This window comes from Pseudochaenichthys georgianus, chromosome 3 (assembly GCF_902827115.2).
Source record: "Pseudochaenichthys georgianus chromosome 3, fPseGeo1.2, whole genome shotgun sequence".
Taxonomy (NCBI): domain Eukaryota; kingdom Metazoa; phylum Chordata; class Actinopteri; order Perciformes; family Channichthyidae; genus Pseudochaenichthys; species Pseudochaenichthys georgianus.
In genome coordinates, this window is record NC_047505.1 from 26865353 (window position 1) to 26882949 (window position 17597).

The 17597-nt window shown below is 41.3% G+C and overlaps 1 protein-coding gene and 1 long non-coding RNA gene across 2 annotated transcripts; both read right to left on the reverse strand.

The window, feature by feature from the left end:
* Positions 1-390: 390 nt before the first annotated feature.
* Positions 391-1964, reverse strand: LOC139433205 (uncharacterized). Its single transcript, XR_011642770.1, has 4 exons — positions 1883-1964; positions 1437-1528; positions 877-1055; positions 391-713 (listed from the first exon to the last, which is right to left on the reverse strand). It is a non-coding gene; the product is annotated as an uncharacterized lncRNA (long non-coding RNA).
* An 8888-nt stretch (positions 1965-10852) lies between these two features.
* Positions 10853-16682, reverse strand: LOC117467577 (BTB/POZ domain-containing protein 1-like). Its single transcript, XM_034111290.2, is given in 9 exon segments — positions 10853-11588; positions 11695-11841; positions 12507-12594; positions 12707-12899; positions 13015-13212; positions 13301-13406; positions 14536-14639; positions 14642-14691; positions 16056-16682. Coding segments are annotated over 9 exon segments (1476 nt in total). The 5' UTR covers positions 16487-16682; the 3' UTR covers positions 10853-11429.
* Between the last annotated feature and the right edge of the window lie 915 nt (positions 16683-17597).

Genomic DNA, 17597 nt, shown 5'->3' on the forward strand with positions numbered 1-17597 from the left:
AAGGCGGCCCCCCAAAATAAATGTATTATTATTATTAAGAAGAACAACTTGGTGTGGTGTGGAGGGGATGTAGAAAGCAGGAGCAGGTGGGGAGAGATGGGACTTCAAGGTTATTTGTTTTAAATGTGTCTTAGAGATAAGGACCAGCTGCACACAATAAAATACAGTATAACACAAAACCAATAAGACACACGGTGACACATGGCACACCAACAATCAATCATCGTCCAGCCTCAGCTTTGGTATTCTTTCACAACCATGTTATGGGTTTATTAGACTGAGCAAACATAAACATGTGGGGAACATAGTGCTGCGTCGCATGGAACATGAAGATTTAATAAATACATAGTAGGTGGCGATATATGCTCCTAGTGGTAGCGATTCGCCATTAATATATAAATATCAAAATATACGAATATATAAATAATAGTAATATGGAAATTAATATCCTTCTTCTAATATCCCTTCTTGTGCACAGCGTCAGTGTTGATCCTCCAGTTCAGCCCATTGTCTAAGTGCACTCCCAGGTATTTGTAGTCCTCCACAACAGCCACATCCTCTCCCAGAATGCACAGGGGTAGAGGAGACGTCCTCACCCTCCTGAAATCAATGACCATCTCTCTTGTCTTGGCCACATTCAGAATACTCACAACATTAGGCTGAGGTTCATCTTCCGCTCTTCTTGAAGTGGTTGTGCTTCTTGTTGCTTCCGGCTAAAATAAACATTAAAGACATGTTGAGTGTTTAAAATGTGCTGTAATACACAACACATTATTTATTCCTTGCAGAAAGAAAAACTAAAGTGTGACATTTAATCACATATTTATATATCAATCTTATACACCTTGAATTGTTGTTGGCCAATGATACACATACCCTTTGAAGATGAGCTGGGAAGTTGAATATTGTTGTTAAGCCGGACAGTCTGCCCTGTCCGGTCAAATTCCTCACTCCTGAAGTGCTCACTGCAGAGCAGTGTCCTGTCACAGGAAACAAAACCGTCCCTTCTTAGGGCGAGTTCCCACTGCCTCCTCCTCTATTTGGTTTTGGGAAACCTTAAAAACATGAGAAAGGTAGCCAGATATATAAATGATTGTCAACATGTTCCTCCCTTCTTTCCTTTAACATTAAGGGTAGGACAAAAATACACACCGAAATTATCATATTTTTGGTATGTATGCATGTATGTATAGCCTACTTTAAGAATAAGACAACCACACTAAGAGTAATAAAAAAGGTGTCCAATAGAAACATTAAATAATTGTGTAAAGAAATGGTAACAACATATTCTAAAGAGGCTGGGTCAACAACAATCTTGCAATACTATTATCTCACATAGCCCCACTGATCCTGTGTAGCAGGACTTGTAATGTACATACATCCACTAAGTAATTAACGATTATCCTAATTTTAGTCATAATATTGTCATATCTTACACGTGAAAGGTGATCCCACGGGTTCTTGTTTCCAGACTGCGGTGATTAGAGCATCCGTAGGCTGCACAAAAGTCCGGCATAGTCAGGTACTTCTGTAAACACAAAGCCAGCAAATTCCTGTATCATAATGCAAGATGTTTTTAACAAGCCAAACCACTTGGAAGAAATCATGTGTAACTTAAGTTGTGTTGAAAAGAAAGAGCAGTTCTGCCTCTCCCACTGGTGTAAAGTTGCTGGGTCAACTTTGTAATACTAGGTCTCACTGACAGCCTCTTGTTATTAGCCAGCTAATAAATACAACCACATACACAAAGAAAAGCTGCAATTTCAACATGTCCAAGCATCCTGTATCATAGCCATGCTAATCATGTTTATAATAAACCAAACCGTTTGTAAATCAGTCAAGATTTCAGAGAGTTAAGAGTATTTTTGTGCAGATCACTCACCTTACAACAGCTACCATAACGCGAATCAGAGTAATTGTTAACTGTAGCAAGATGGCGGCCGGTCAGCTACGCTGGAAAATCTCCCATGAGCCATCTAGTGCAGGGGTGGCAAACTCATTTCAGTTAAGGGGCCACATAATGCCCACTTTGATCTAAAGTGGGCCGGACCAGTAAAATCATAGCATAATAACCCACAGGCCCTACATAACGACAATATTTTTGTTTAAGTGCAAATAAGTAGGCTACAAGTACATTCGGAAAATGTCCACATGTAATGAGACGCAAAACGTTATGAACAAACTGACATTTATTAAGACAAACAAGTGCAATTTCAAGTGCTACACATATGTTCTTTACAACAGATCACAGTTTCCACCTGAACTGACTCACCACAAAATACAAATAAAAACGTGGGAGCTATTAAGTGAGGAGTTTGAGTTACCTCCCTTGCCTTGAAGATATAAAAAGAAGTTGGGGCAGTGCAGCCACAGTGTCACATCAAATCAAACTATTGTTTGACTAATGCAGCTGCTGATTGACATTATAATACACAATGTTCTATGACAGAATAATATAACATGTTCAAATATTTCAGTAGGTTCTTATTTTCACGTCACTGATTAATTTGCTCCTGAAACTTGACATCTTTTAGCCCTCACAAGGGCATCAATATCAGGCTTAAAATCCTGACTAGCAGCCAATTTAATTAGTTCATTCAGGCACTTGTGTGTGAGTCTTGAGCGCAGCTTTGTTTTAGTAATGTTCATTACAGAAAAACCCTGTTCACAAAGGTAGGTGGTCCCAAACATGCTCAAAACTTTTGCTGCCAGGGCTGTCAATTCTGTATTCTGTATCCTGGCAAAAGATACCGATAAAATGTGCCCAAGTCCGATGAGGCAAATGTGTCCTTTAAATCCGGATCACATTGTAAGTCGATTATCTCAAGTTGTATGTCGACGGGCAGATCTGCAGCCTTAATTGCAAATGGCGAGCGAAAAACTGCAAACTCTGTCTCAAGCTCACCAAAGACCTGAAACCGCCGCTCAAACTCCCGCAGCAATTCCGTAATTTTGTCTTTGTACCGACTCATGTCAGCAGTAACTCCGGTCAAATGCACATTTCTTAGATGAGGGAAAGTGAGCAGGGTCACCACTTGACAGCTGTGTCTCCCACAAAGCCAGCTTCAACTTAAATGCGCGTATGCTGTCATAATATTCTGTGACAACTTTTTTGCGACCTTGCATCGTTATATTCAGATTATTCAAGTGCTCTGAAATATCCACCATAAATGCAAGGTCCTGCAGCCATTCTGGGTTTTTTTAATTCATGCACTGGCTTACCCTTTTTCTCCATGAACTGTCCAATTTCCTCCCGTAGATCAGAAAAACGCTTCAGCACGGCACCTCGGCTCAACCACCTTACTTCAGTGTGATATGGTAGGCTACAGGTGATGTCTTTATCACTGAGGAGGCTGTCGAACTGACGGTGATTCAGCCCTCTGGCTCGGATGAAATTAACAGTTTGGACAACCACTTTCATGACGTGATCCATTTTTAACGTCTTGCAACACAATGCCTCCTGGTGCAAAATACAGTGGAATGTCCAAAAATGATCTCCTCCATTTGCTGCTTGTACTTTCTCCCTGAATTTCATGGCAACACCTGCTTTTTTCCCGATCATTGATGGTGCGCCGTCTGTAGCCAGACTGACAGCACGGGTCCAGTCCACTCCGACCCTGTCCAGTGCTTCAACGAGAGCGCTAAAAATGTCATCCGCTTTAGTGGTGTCTGTCATAGGAACCAACTCAAGGAACTCTTCGGTGACCGTCAAAGTCTCATCAACACCACGAATGAATATGGCCAGTTGAGCAACATCTGTAATGTCGATTGCAACTGAAAATGCTACGAATGACTTGACTTTTGTTTTTTTCTGGCTATCCAAATTTTCTGAAATATCGGCAATCCTATCCTTCACTGTATTTCTCGTTAGACTAATGTTGGCAAAAGCCTGTCGCTTCTCAGGACACACGATTTCTGCAGTCTTCAGCATGCATGTTTTCACAAACTCACCCTCAGAGTATGGCTTTGAGGCTGATGCTATTTCGTTAGCAATGAGATAGCTGGCTTTCACGGCTGCGTCACTTATATCTCGGCTCCGGGTAAAAACGGCCTGTTGTTTCTTTAGACCTGATAGCAGGTCATTTATCTTTTCTTTTCTCCGTTGTCCTTGCAAGTAGTCGTATTTCTCTCCATGGTGAGTCTCATAATGGCGGCGAATATTATATTCTTTGGGCACAGCAACTTGCTGCGAACACACCAAGCATACAGGTTTTCCATTTACCTCTGTAAAAAAATAGGATGCGGTCCATTTTTCTTGGAAAACTCGGCACTCCGTGTCCACTTTTCTCTTTTTTGACAGAGACATTTGGGGATGAGAGTGTCAGAGGTTATTGACTGCAATCACTACTCTTACAGCCCGTCCACACAGCGGCGTGCGTTGACGCTTCCCCATTCACTTTGAATGGGGTGACGTCACTTTTAGCCGAAATGCATTGTGGGAAACGACGTGGAGCGTAGCTGGCGTGGCTCGCTGCAAAAGTTGAGCAATGTTCAACTTTTGACGCCTCGGCAGAGGCGTCAGCCAATCGAATCATATGCCAGTACAAGCTCTAGCCAATCAAACCGCTGCTTGTGTGTCAGGGGCGGGAGATTCATGTGATTGGTTGTTGGTCGAGTTTCAGACACGCCCGCCGGCAAGCGTCAGCGCACGCCGCTGTGTGGACGGGCCGTTACTCATCACTTGTTTTACAGTCTGGCTGCGCTCTCACTGGTACCGGTGCGGTAGTGCGCCCACTAGTGGAAGGATTCAAAATAGCAGTTTTTTCCCCCTCCTCTCATAGCCTACTTAGCAAAGTCCTTCAGCTCCGTGGGCCAAGCTGGAATGCCTCCCGGGCCGGATCCGGCACGCGGGCCGTATGTTTGCCACCCCTGATCTCGTGTTTATATATATCTATGGGTACAGTAGCTATAGCGCTAGAGTGAAGTCTAACCGGACGCGCGAGAGAGATCAGATCAGCTTCTGCTGACGGAGAACACGCAGCTCTGCATGATCACAGCTCCTTCCGCTGTGCCGGACCGTTGAGCGGAGCAAAATACAGAGTTAGACCTAACACACATAGCTATTTCCAGTGTGCGAACTATACCACGGTCTCCAGGGGAGCCGGGATTATTATTATTTGTTGCGGGGGGGGTGGGTAAATGCTGATCCGTGCATTAATAGCAACAGCACAGACATAGGCCTATTATAAAGAGAAAATCTGTTGCACACGGGGTGGTGACACAGGTCTACATTTACATGAAACGTCCCGATGGATCATGTTCATGTCAACAGATTTCCCGAGCATGTATGGGCTACGCAAACTTCAATCAACTTGATAATAAGTAATCCACGGACCACCAATGTAACGTTTGACTGTTTAATGAAATCAACTTAAAATGACTCAAAAACAGGCTACATTGTTTCACATGGGCTATAGCTAGTGCTGCGTACCGGTACGCCGAACCGGTACTGGACTTGTAAAAAGTTTCGGTTCAAGTCCGGTTAAAACCGGAACGTCGGGAACCGGTACTTGGACTCGCAAAAAGACTAGCACTTACGTATATTCTGGTGTCTGTTGTTATTTAAACATTCCCTGATAAACGTTATTCAGCGTCAATAAATGAGTGCTAATCCCAGTGTGCTCAGTGTACAACATCACATGTCATTTCACCTTCGATTCACAGTTTGAAAACGTAGCATTTCGCCACATGCTAATGCTAACCGGAAGTGAAGAATTTTCAGAATAAAAGTATTAAGTTAATAGTGTGAACTTTCGGTGTTTTCAGAATAAAACTGATTTAAATTAAATAGTGTATTTAATTCAAAATTACGCCATATCAACATTGATTTTAATTTCTAACAGTGTGTATGTACATCACTATGTATGTAGTATGTACTGTATAATGTACACATGTAGAGTTGTAGAAAATACATGGTGTACTGTCAGACAGTACAGTACACTCTGACTGTACAGTCACTACAGTGTATACTGTATAGTAGGTGTGTAACAGTGTAATGTGTATAGTCTACTCTACACTCTACCTTTCAGCAACGCTTTAGGGATTTAGGCTCAGTCAGCTCAGGGACTGTTTGGTAAATGAAATAAATGTTTGAACTTTGTAGTAGTTCACTGCTGTCATAAGTCATTTGTAGACTAAGTGGCAAAAAGTGTTTTTTTTACATTTGTACTTTGTAGAGAAATGTAGACACAAGTTGGAAGGGAGCACAATAAACCTCACGAGTTTGAATTTGAGTTGATTATGAGTTAATTTTCAATTGATAATTAGCTCACAATAAGTTCACTTTAGTTACTCACACAACTTGACACAAGCCATGGGTCCGGACTTATAAGTCCGGACCTGCACCTGAACCTCTGGACTTGAGTCCGGACCTGAACCTGAATGTGAGTCCAGGTACGCAGCACTAGCTATAGCCTATTATGGCTGTAGCCTACACAGAGCCGAACACACGCGATAAGAGCAGCCAGCGGCACCAACCATGAACAATATTAATATTAATAATACAGCTATAGCACAACACAACCCTCTCACTGCCTGGAGAGACGCGACGCCACACACACTACACAACGGCTCGTCTTCTTGTGTCTCTCAGCCCCCAAGTTAACGTTAGCTGTCAAGTTAGCACTAGCACTGACCTTAGCTCCCTCCTCTCTCGGTTATGTTGTACGATATGCTACCACCAGCTACATTCGGTTGGTCTTCTTGATCAGGTTGTTTGGCCGTCTTTTTAAAGAAATTGCCCAAGGTACGTTGTTTTTTTCTTTTCGACATGTCAGCAGCAGCAACAATGCCTGGTAAACATGCAGCGCTAACTAAACGAGCTTGTGAGTGGGTGGAGCTGCGGGCAGCGTGCAGGGTGCAAGCAGGCGACACTTTTTTCATGAATCATAAACTCTAAATATAATTTTATTTCACTTATTTTACACCTTTGAAAAAAAAACATGCCCAAAATGGAATTTATTTGGTCATCATATCAGTATTTTAGAGAGCTCCCCCCAAATGTCACAAACCATGTTCCCAGGGGAGCTCATGTCACCACTAGGGGAGCTATTAGCTCCCCCTGCTCCCCTCCAGTTCGCACCCTGGCTATTTCATCTACTCTGGAACTAGCTAAACTAGTTATACATCTATTTATTCTTTACTGTCGGGTCACTTATTACCGGTTCAGCAAGCTCCACCAGCCTGAAGAGCTGTCAGGAGAGGGAGAGGAAAAGAGAACACCCCGTTTATTGTTCCCATTTTATTATCCAGAATGACTGTAAACTTTTGAAGAAAGTAGTTAATCTACTATTAGTAGTTTGTTTAAATGCATTAATTGTTTTTCCATTAACATAAAATAAATCTCACGGAAATACGTTCAAACCATGGTTCAAACATGCTGTCGACACGTAAACTATGCCACCATTTCAGCTGACTTTTTCTCAGAAATACTGTCACATAACATCCATATATTTCAGTGCTAGGTTGATGCTTAGCTAAGCTAACTGTGAAACACTTTGACAGGACTCAGGATCAGAGGCGGCGCTAGGGGGTGGCTACTTGGGCTCAAGCCCCGGATGTTTTCTGAAAAGCCCCGGATGTTTCACTTAAAAAAAATGTTTTGTTACATTTTTATTTTTAAATGTCTCGGGAGTAATGTGCAGTACCGGAGTCCACCAGAGAGGCAGCCGCTGCGGGACATTAGCCTGCGTACTGCGTAGCCTTCCCTGCCCTGAAGAAGAAGTGATCCTTCCTAGTGCCTGACGAGTTTTAAGCTAATTGCCTATAAAGTTATGGATATTAGAAAGTTATTTTCATCGAAGCAGGCGCCACAAGCTGCAGCAGCAGCAGCAGTATCAGCAGCTGACAACAATGTCATCACCAGCAGTGAAGAAATGGATGATGTTTCAGGTTTGTGAATCTAATGGTGATATCTGCACTCTGGCTGACTGAGTAAGAAGTGAAAAAGAGTGATGTAACGTTAATGTTATAGCTAGTAAACATGGAGTAACCAAGGCAAGGCAAGTTTATTTATATAGCACCTTTCAACACAAGGCAATTCAAGGTGCTTTACAAAAATGAAAGACATTCAGACAAAGGCATTTAAAAACAGTAAAAGATAATAAAAGAAACATTAAAAGAAAAAATACATGAATAACAAGTTACAGTGCAGTTTAAGATATGAATAGTTCACACAGAAGTTCCACTTTACTGATGAACACAGCTCAGTTTAAATTAAAAGCAGCGACAAAAAGATAAACCACACTAAGTCAATACCCTTATATGTTAGTATGTATACAGAACATGACTAAAAATTATTCTAAGATGTAACGTTAACCCTTCATACCTCAGTCTACTTTTAAGACACTAAAATAACGTATTCCAATTTTTATTTTGTTTTCGCGCGTGGAATTATACCAGCTCTCGTTTCAGTACACATCACAACGGAACCATAGCAACGGAACTGACAGGCAACAGAACTGACAGGCAACACTCTGAATCCGATTGGCTGTGACTGCATCCACTCAGAGTGCCGATTCAGAAACGTGACTCTTACACTCTTTACGTCACAAACAAAGATGGTGGATGAGAATAGATCTATAAAACGATAAGCAATGCGCAGTGGAACGGAAGAGGACGGTGTGTCGGCGTTGTTCGGTGCGGTATGCTAATGGTAACACACGCCAAACATGCTAAATCACATCAGAAGGCATCACCCAGATTTGCCAATCACCGGAGCCCGGCAAAAAACAACAGCAGTTCAACAGCTGATCCCCGTTGTTTTTAAGAAGCCAATAGACATGAAAGCCGAGAGACCAAAATAAATAACGGAAGCTTTTGGCATATTTTTTCAACGACTTGAAACACTTTCTTATTATTTATGATGTAATATTTTCAAGACATTCTTTTTAGTTTTACAGCTTGATGAAACCTTTTTGTTTGACATCAGCCATTATAGATACTATGGCCATCTGAGTGTGTGTGGTACTGTTTATGGTTTGTTTTTAACTGTTTAATACAGTTAATTATTCAAAATGTCAGAGTTCCTTATTTTTAAACTGAAACTTGCACTACTGTTCAAAAGTAAATAACAACAAACCTGGAATTATGCATTTGGGACTTTTTTTTGCTTTTTCTTGTTGTACCGAACCGTACCGAACCGCGACCCCAAAACCGAGGTACGAACCGAACCGTTACACCCCTAGTCCCCGGTGTTCCAGGGAACTCACCAAGTGTCAGAAAACACAACCCTCTCTCTTTTCCTCCATACCCAAATCTCTAAAAACGGGGCTGCAACGGATCTGATACAGACTGATCTTGAATTATTTTCTATGTCTCCGCTTATTGGTCAATTCTCCACCTATCAGGGGAATGTGGGGTTGGGCCACGGCCGGCCATTGCGCTGGAGACGCTGTAGTACATATGCCAGGCCTGTAAGTGGCGCTGTAGTCTGCCACAAAAGCAGCGAAGAAGACTTCCCGCGCATGGTTGCCCTTCTGTTTATACTCTGCTCTGGCTCTTTTTCTCCCTCCCCGAGGCAAGCGTTTGCTCCCGCTGCTGTAATTCAATGCAATCCCTCCCTCGCTGTAATTCTCCCCGGTAGTCCACCAGCAGATGACAAACACCCTCCTCTCCTCTTCCAAGGAACGAGGGGACCGTGCGGCAGAGTTTCAGTTAGATTTTTATTTCTCCGGTCAACATGTCCGTTAAAGTTGAAATCTTCCGGACAAAATTAGAAAAGTGCCGGTCAAAGGTCTTCTTTGTTATTTATTGAGCTTTAAAACAAATGAATAACGACTCTATATAATAATATAAGAATAAAACACGGAGGACGGAGATCTCTTTTTCTCCCCCTCTTCTCCCCACTGCAGCCCAGCAGCTGATCTCAGAGCACGCGCCCCTCTCCTGCAGGGGGGCGTGGTACAGCTCACAGAATCAGCCCCCTGCAAAAACAGCGCTGGAAAGAGCAAATCGAGCGAAATGAGGCATGGCTAAAATGCAGGATCTGTTTGGTATTTTGAAAGAAAAACTATTTATATAGGTATGGCCCTATAATATATTGTTCAAATATAGCATGATATGTCCCCTTTAAGGTATTATTAAGGTAGGGTTAATGTTGCTCTCAAAGTGCACCAGATTGATGCTTTTAACTTCAATATTTAAAAAAAAATCTTCCCCCGGACCCCCCTAGAGGAGGCGACGACCCCCCTAAAGGATGTTTGGTCCACCCCCCACTTGTAAAAAAAATAGCACTGCACCCCCCCCCCCAACAAATACTGGGCTAAGCCCCGGATCTCCTACAATCCTAAATCCGCCTCTGCTCAGGATCAATGGTGTACTGTTAGGTAGCTTCTAGCTTCATGTCGAACAGTAAGTTAGTCAACATTTCCCAGAGAGTTTTCTTTGAAATCACCAGGTAACGCTAAAAAACATTACATTTATTAAACATACTTATCACGGCGACGGTGTACTGAGATTTTATTTATTTTTGCTAGGGGGCCGCTTATGTCGCTTAATGGGTCGGGCCGGCTCTGCTCATATTGTTACATTTAAATAATTTAAACACCTGAAGAGAGTAATTAATTGTTTGTAGCAGAAGCTTTGTTTGTATCTCCTTGATCACCAATCCGCTCAGATTTAACCGACATAGAACAACGTATTCCATCCTTCCACCCCTCAGGTTATCTGTATAGTTTGTAGCTGTTTGAAGTCTCTAGCATCCTCTAGTGACAGAAAGAGAGATACAACAAATATGTGTTCAAGACCAGCAATATACAGTATGGAGTTTATCAAAAGAAAACAATCTTACTTTGGTTCACCACATTTTATTGCCAAAAAGACCTTTTTTTCACTATTAAAATTCGCGAGTGTCCTTGTTTTACATTTTAATGAAGTGCTAAGCAAACAAAGTCATAAATTACAGCATGTACCACTGGCACAGTTACACAACACACTTGGATCCTTAAAACAATGCAAAAACAAAGTACTTGAAGACACCTGCTGAATAAATGATCACAGTGCACAATAAAAAATATCATACTTCTGGTAAATGCATCCGCATAAACTGAGAAATTAAAATGAAATGGTGCCGACCAACAAATGGTAGCTGTCTCTAGTTTCACTAGTTCAGGATTAACTCCTGCACAGCAGCTTAATGATAAAAACAGACAAGACATCAGTATTAAGATCATTTACAACTGATGATACAGTTTATGCCCGAAAAGCTTTTTTTCCCAGACATCTCTGCTTGCTTCCACATTGTTGATGTTGTCCGTACACCACTTTTGTATAGACAGATTCAGCATATGTACACAAACACACACACTCTCAAACACACACATTCTTTATTCCACGGGATCTTGAGGCACTACGTTTATCTCCAGCAGTCTAGTCTTCCCAGCAGTCTGAGGTCTCCCGCTTCAATGTACCTGCGTGGCAATGTGTTAAGTCTAGGTGTAGTAGATGATCTCTGGTATCTGCCCGTCCTCCACTGATGTACCGTTGTTATTTCCCGGTGAGCTAAAAAATAAAAACGTTGTCTTGGTCCCCGTTGCTGTTTCCCGTTGCACTTTTTTCAACCCTTTTGTGCCATAATGGGAGTCAGGGCCCTGAGATGTTGAATCAAAAACAAATATGTAATAGGTTAATCCTTATTTGGGTCGAAACGGGTGCTAATTTATGCAATTACACGTATTTTAAATACAGCAGACTGACCTTTAAGGTGGCACATGCAGTGTAGCTGACATTGGGTAGGATTTCCACAGGCTCTTTGAACATCACTCTGAACGTGTTTGCCGTGCCGTCACAGTTGAAACCTGTGTCGTTCTGCCCCAGAGTAATGCGCTTGTCGCTCTCTAAAATCTGCAGGACAGGATAATGTCTTTAGTTAATAAATAATAAAACTTATCTGTTAGGACGTGTATTTTCAGTTTGGTAACTGGAAGTATAAGCTGATTTATTTTCCCATATCGCTTTTAAGTGTGGACTAAATTATACCAACTTTAGTTGGCTCAAATTGTGGCATAATCATAAAAAGTGAACATGAGATTTGTTTCTTGGACATTTTAAGCCTTATCTTAGAGAGATGTGGGAGGGATTACATGCCACAAAAGTCCGTAGGGATATTGTGATCTTACACAGTCAGTGTCTTAGGCCCATAGATCACAAGTATGCCGTATTAATCATCAAATTGTAATTCATAAATATATTCATAAAGTAACATATATCACAAAGAATGAAGGGAAGCATGTTCAACACAAGATAAGGCTGGAAAACTATCTGCAAAGCATCAGCACTCGCATGAAAAGCATGCCGATTTAAATTATAATTGAGCAATTTTGAGTTTATTTTCATCAAAAAAAGGTATCCAAAAAAAGAAATTGGTATCAAAACTGTTTTGCTATACCAATATACCATTCTAATTTAATGAAATCCAGTCCTTCCTAAAACTGAAAATAATCACCCCACTCACAAAAGCACTGGTGATAATTCCTGTAACATTAATATGCCTTAATGCCAAAAGTTACCTGTATGTTGACCTGATAGTCAGTGGGTCCATGTATTGAACCATACAGGCCAAAACCCACTATGGATATTCTTTTATTAACATTGAATCTGCAGAAGGAGAAAGACAGAGAGAGGAAATTAGACCCAAATAAAATGTAAATGTAGCTTCAATATAATTTCTTTAAGTTAATAAAAATGATCACGGATGTTGCCATCTCACCTGATTCTGTCGCTGGTACCACTGTACCCCCATCGACTCTCAACCTGCTGGAATCTATTAATGCTGCACTCCTCGCCCCTGAGGCAGCAGCGGGGCCTGTCGATGTAGTCGACCCTTGGTTTGGGGTTTACTGTAAAGTGTAAAAACAGATTTACCACCTCCCGATCGAACAATATTCCAGACTGGGCAGGCCCTGTTGCACAAGAAAGAATATCAAGCTGGTTTCTGTGGTTCGAGTAGTATGGACATGATGAATATGTTGAAATGGTAGTATGGTGTTAAAGGGTTAGGGTTAGTGGTGCGCTTACCTGCAGCGAACTCCTCAACAGTCATAAGCGGGAAGCGTATGAGCGGGACAGCTTTGCCCAGAACCTTCTGTTTGTTCTCCGAGGTCGGGGGAAGCTGTTGTCTGTAACACTCGGCCTCGGCCCACCGGACTACCGCCCCAAACAAGCGGTTCTCCCTGATGCTGAGTGTGTCTCTTTGGAGCACTGCACATAAGGTGTCTAAACATAGGAAGACACAGAATAGTCATCAGTTCACATCCAAAGAAAGCTGTAGAAAAAGAAATATCGGGTCAAAAGAGTCACATACCGAGGTCGATATCTGTAAAGCTCTCTGCGTTTATTGCGTCCGCAGTGCTTTTGTCTATGGTGTCCAAGCAGAGACTGGCAAGTTGAGGCTCATCAAATAACCTTGCCTGGAACAAAATGCATAAGAAAGACACATTAGTATGTTTTAGATGAAACTGGTCATTGAATTTACATGCGAAAAAGCTAAATAATGTTCATATAATAAAACACTAAGAATGCTTCTCTATCTTGCATTTTTAATCTTACATCCACTTATTCAGAACATTTTGCATTTAAATCCCATAAATTATGTAGTTTGGAAGAAATAGTTATTTTTTCATTAAAAATTTATTAGATTTAAACTAGCTACCCAGCAATAGAACTGATAATTAAGAGTTCACAGCTGGAAATACATCTTATTTTTCTCTGGGTTGCTTTGGGTGTTTTTTCGAGGACTGTTCTCGCTGGTCCTGGGTTGAAAAACCTAAAAGGGAGTGGTTTTTGATCAGAAAGCAGCTGAGCATGCAGCCTGAAGGCGTAGCAGGCATCAGAGCCGAATGCTGAACCCAGACAGACGGCAGCATAATCCAAAAATAGAACAGCTAATGTCATAAAAACTCAACCATCAATGGCTGGAAGGTGGTCTGGAGCGGATCACAAACAGAAAGAAAAATGGCTTCATTCTCAACTGTAAGGCAGCGGTCGGTTTCCAGCAAAATTGCATTATATTATATTGTGCCCCAGGAACATTATAACGTTATACCTTGTATTCCTGCTCTCTGCTTTAAAATGATAACATACTAGGATAATATGGTCTCACTTTTTCTCAGTGATGTCTGACAAAGCAGTTTCTGCCATCACTTTCATAGAATGAAGGTAAAATGTAAATTCATTTTAAGTGCTTGAATTATAAAAATAGGCCATTAAATGTAAAAAGAAAAATAGTACTATTGGAACTATTTCTTTAGTAGGAAGTGGATCTGTGGAGGTCTTTGAATTATCCACTGGACAAATCTTTTACAAAGACATGTTGCTATAAAATGTCATTTTTCTTTCAAGGCATCACAAATCTAATTCTAATTCTAAGCATGCGACAACCATAAAAATCTGAACGTGTCTGTTTTATATCTGACATCTGTACAGACTTTAACAAAAATATGAATTTTGTAATTTGGAGACTTTAAGGAAGCAAACTACATTATATTGGCAGAAATGATTAGGGTCAAATATGTACTATACAATTGACGTGTTGATTACCTGAGCAAGCAGCATGAAGGCGTTGTCAGCTCGGAGGTGCTTGGTGAGGAAGTCCACACAGTGACTCTCCAGGGCGGGGACGGCGTACTTCTTAGCCGTATACAGGTCGTCATCACAGTCTCCGGACCAATGTGGACCTCGTCAGAATACAAGAACCTGCACAGAGGAAACAAAGAAATTAGTGGAGTCAGGTTAGGTGTTCATGGGGTTATCTTCGCTCAGTATATATGACATCACAGGCCAACCAATCTTAATAGAGCAACACATTTTAAGTTGTATATTAATAGCACTATGGGGGAATTAAGCCTCAGTACTTGTTTTTAAATCTGTCCTCCGCACAGAGAATAGAAAGCTGTCCAAGTTTGTATAAAAATCTGTTTTTTATATCTTACTAAAGTGTCTAAAACGTGTTGTATCTGAAACAAGGCACACAAAAAAGGACACTAAACTCTAAAGAGCATGTGTGAGTACTTCACTGGAAATACAGGGAAGTAGGGCTGGAAGTTAGTCATGCATGCTTAGCCCAGGTTGAGCCCAAAAAACATCCAAAAAAAACCAAAACTGCAGTGGTGATTTATTTTCGTAGCTACCAACAACACAACTACACTGCAAATAAGTAGTTTGTTCTCCAGTACTCAACTCCACAGAATAAACTGGTTGGTTTTCCCAATGGTTGGTCCCTTAATCCTTATTTTCAAAAAGGGAAACAGTAGGTGTTATCCGATGTGCTTAAGGCACTGTGAATGCTTGTACTTTAACAGACCATCTTCTACGCATATGAGGATAAACTTGTGCTGCGTATATTCATTATAAAAATGCAATATTACAGCTCACTAATCCAAGTGTGTCCCAAATAAAAACATCTTTTTAGTGAGTCACTTCTGAGAGACATCTCACAAGTCTGTTTCAAAGACAAGTCAACCACTCATTATTTTTGTGCTGATTTGTATTGAATTGATTCCTCCATCCGTTGATCAGGGGCATAATCTTTACGTCTATGAATAAAGTGTTTGTTTACCAAGTTGAATCAGATTGTTTATCAGAAAACCCAGGTTGTTTCTTCTTGATGAACTTCAGCTTTAATGAACACCACATTAAGGGAGTCTTTGTAGCAGCCATATGTCATAAGATTAACGTCAGCTCTTGAAATGCAAGCCAACATTCCTTTCCAGGTTCACACTGAGGATAATATGTTCTCAATGTCCCTCATAATCAACACATCTGTATTCCTGTTAAATAATTTATGTCAGAAATAATTGGGAGGATGTGTGTCATTCAAAAAGTTACACCTTTTTGGCGTTAGGTAGATTGGATCAAAAATGTTCCCTTATTTTCCTTTCCTCTTTGTATCTGTATTTTTGACGAACATATTTTATTTCCAGCTGAGAAGGGTAGAATTTCGCATACAACAAATAAATGCAATGAACTGCATGCTTTTTAAGTACCTGGTAACCGAAGTGGTATTGAATGTGCCCTGTGCATGGTGCATATTTTACACAGCCCAGTAGCAGCTGTCCTACCTGAGCAAGGCGAGAAAGGCTGCTGGTTCCACATCGGGCAGCTCTATTTCCGCCGAGGTTGTGGCCATGCCCCCGTTGAACATGGCATCAAAAACGGCGCTGCCGGCGGCCAGGACGAATTTATGGGCCGGTATCCTCTGGGCCTGCCTGCCTTTCCCCACGATGAACCTGACGTCGCTGAGCAGCTCGTTGTTGAAGAGGAAGGCGAAGCGCTCCTTCAGGGAGCTCTTCGTCGCCTGCCAGTTGTACATGGGCTCCCGCTGAAGGCCGAGCTCAGGCGGGGAGGCAGACTGGGCAGCACCGGGGGCAGCACTGGAGACAGGCGCGTTGGACGGCACTGATGCGGCTCCAGACTGAACCGAGTTTGATGCTGCCTCTTGACCGTCATGGTTTGACGCTAAACCGACGCTGCTGCCGCTCCCGGTCGCCATAACGACACGTTACTATTTTTTCTATCTCTAGTCCTACTAAGCAACGACAGACGAAAATACACCGACCGTACCGTTTGGGTCGTTATTTATTTACGTGGTATCCACTGCGGTGGACGCCATCGTTCTTTGATGTTTAGCTCTGCTAGTTTGCGTCTCTCCAGAAATGACGCAGACGCACACTTCCTTCAAAACACTTTTTTTTCATTCAACTTTATTGCTGAGCACAAGAGCAACACACTAACGTAAAGTGATGAAAAAAGGCGCAAAAATTCTAACATCTATTAAAAGGACGGAATCAATACAAATAGGCTACATACGAAACACAATAACAGACACATGATTAGACGACTACCATAGACTGTTTATATAACTACACAAAAAAAGAGTGTAAAACAAATAAAAGTAAAGAAAAATAAGTAAAGAAAAATAAAGTGCATGAGTATACAAATAGTATAGTAGTAGTATAACTAAAGGTAAAGCCTAAAACGTGTCGCCTATATTAGTATAACCAAATGTAAAGTGATCCCTGAGGACATAGAGTAATATGTCATAACACATCATGCCCTGTTTAAGGAGTAAAGTAGTAGTTAGTAAAAGTTAGTCAAATAAAACATTTCTGAAGGAACACAAATAAAACATTTCTGAAGGAACACTTTCGCCGTAATAGTAATTATTTATCTATATTGCCTAAAATATGTTATAGATTTTCACTATTTATCAAACACTTGTCATTGCATCATGTATACATCATATTGGAAACTAGCAACCTTTAAAAATCTGGATTTGAACATGTTTGATCAATTATAACATTGTTATTAATCCCCAAATAAATACGTTTCTTTTGTATTAAGCCGCACTTAATGCTACTTATTTGCTTATTGTTAAATGTGAATATCTTGCTGCCTGCTTCAAATGTTCCAATCGACCACTAGATGTCAGAGTCTGCACTTTCTATAAAATAACCCTCAAATTACCCTCAAAGCCGACTAATCGTGTGTGTGTGTGTGTGTGTGTGTGTGTGTGTGTGTGTGTGTGTGTGTGTGTGTGTGTGTGTGTGTGTGTGTGTGTGTGTGTGTGTGTGTGTGTGTGTGTGTGTGTGTGTGTGTGTGTG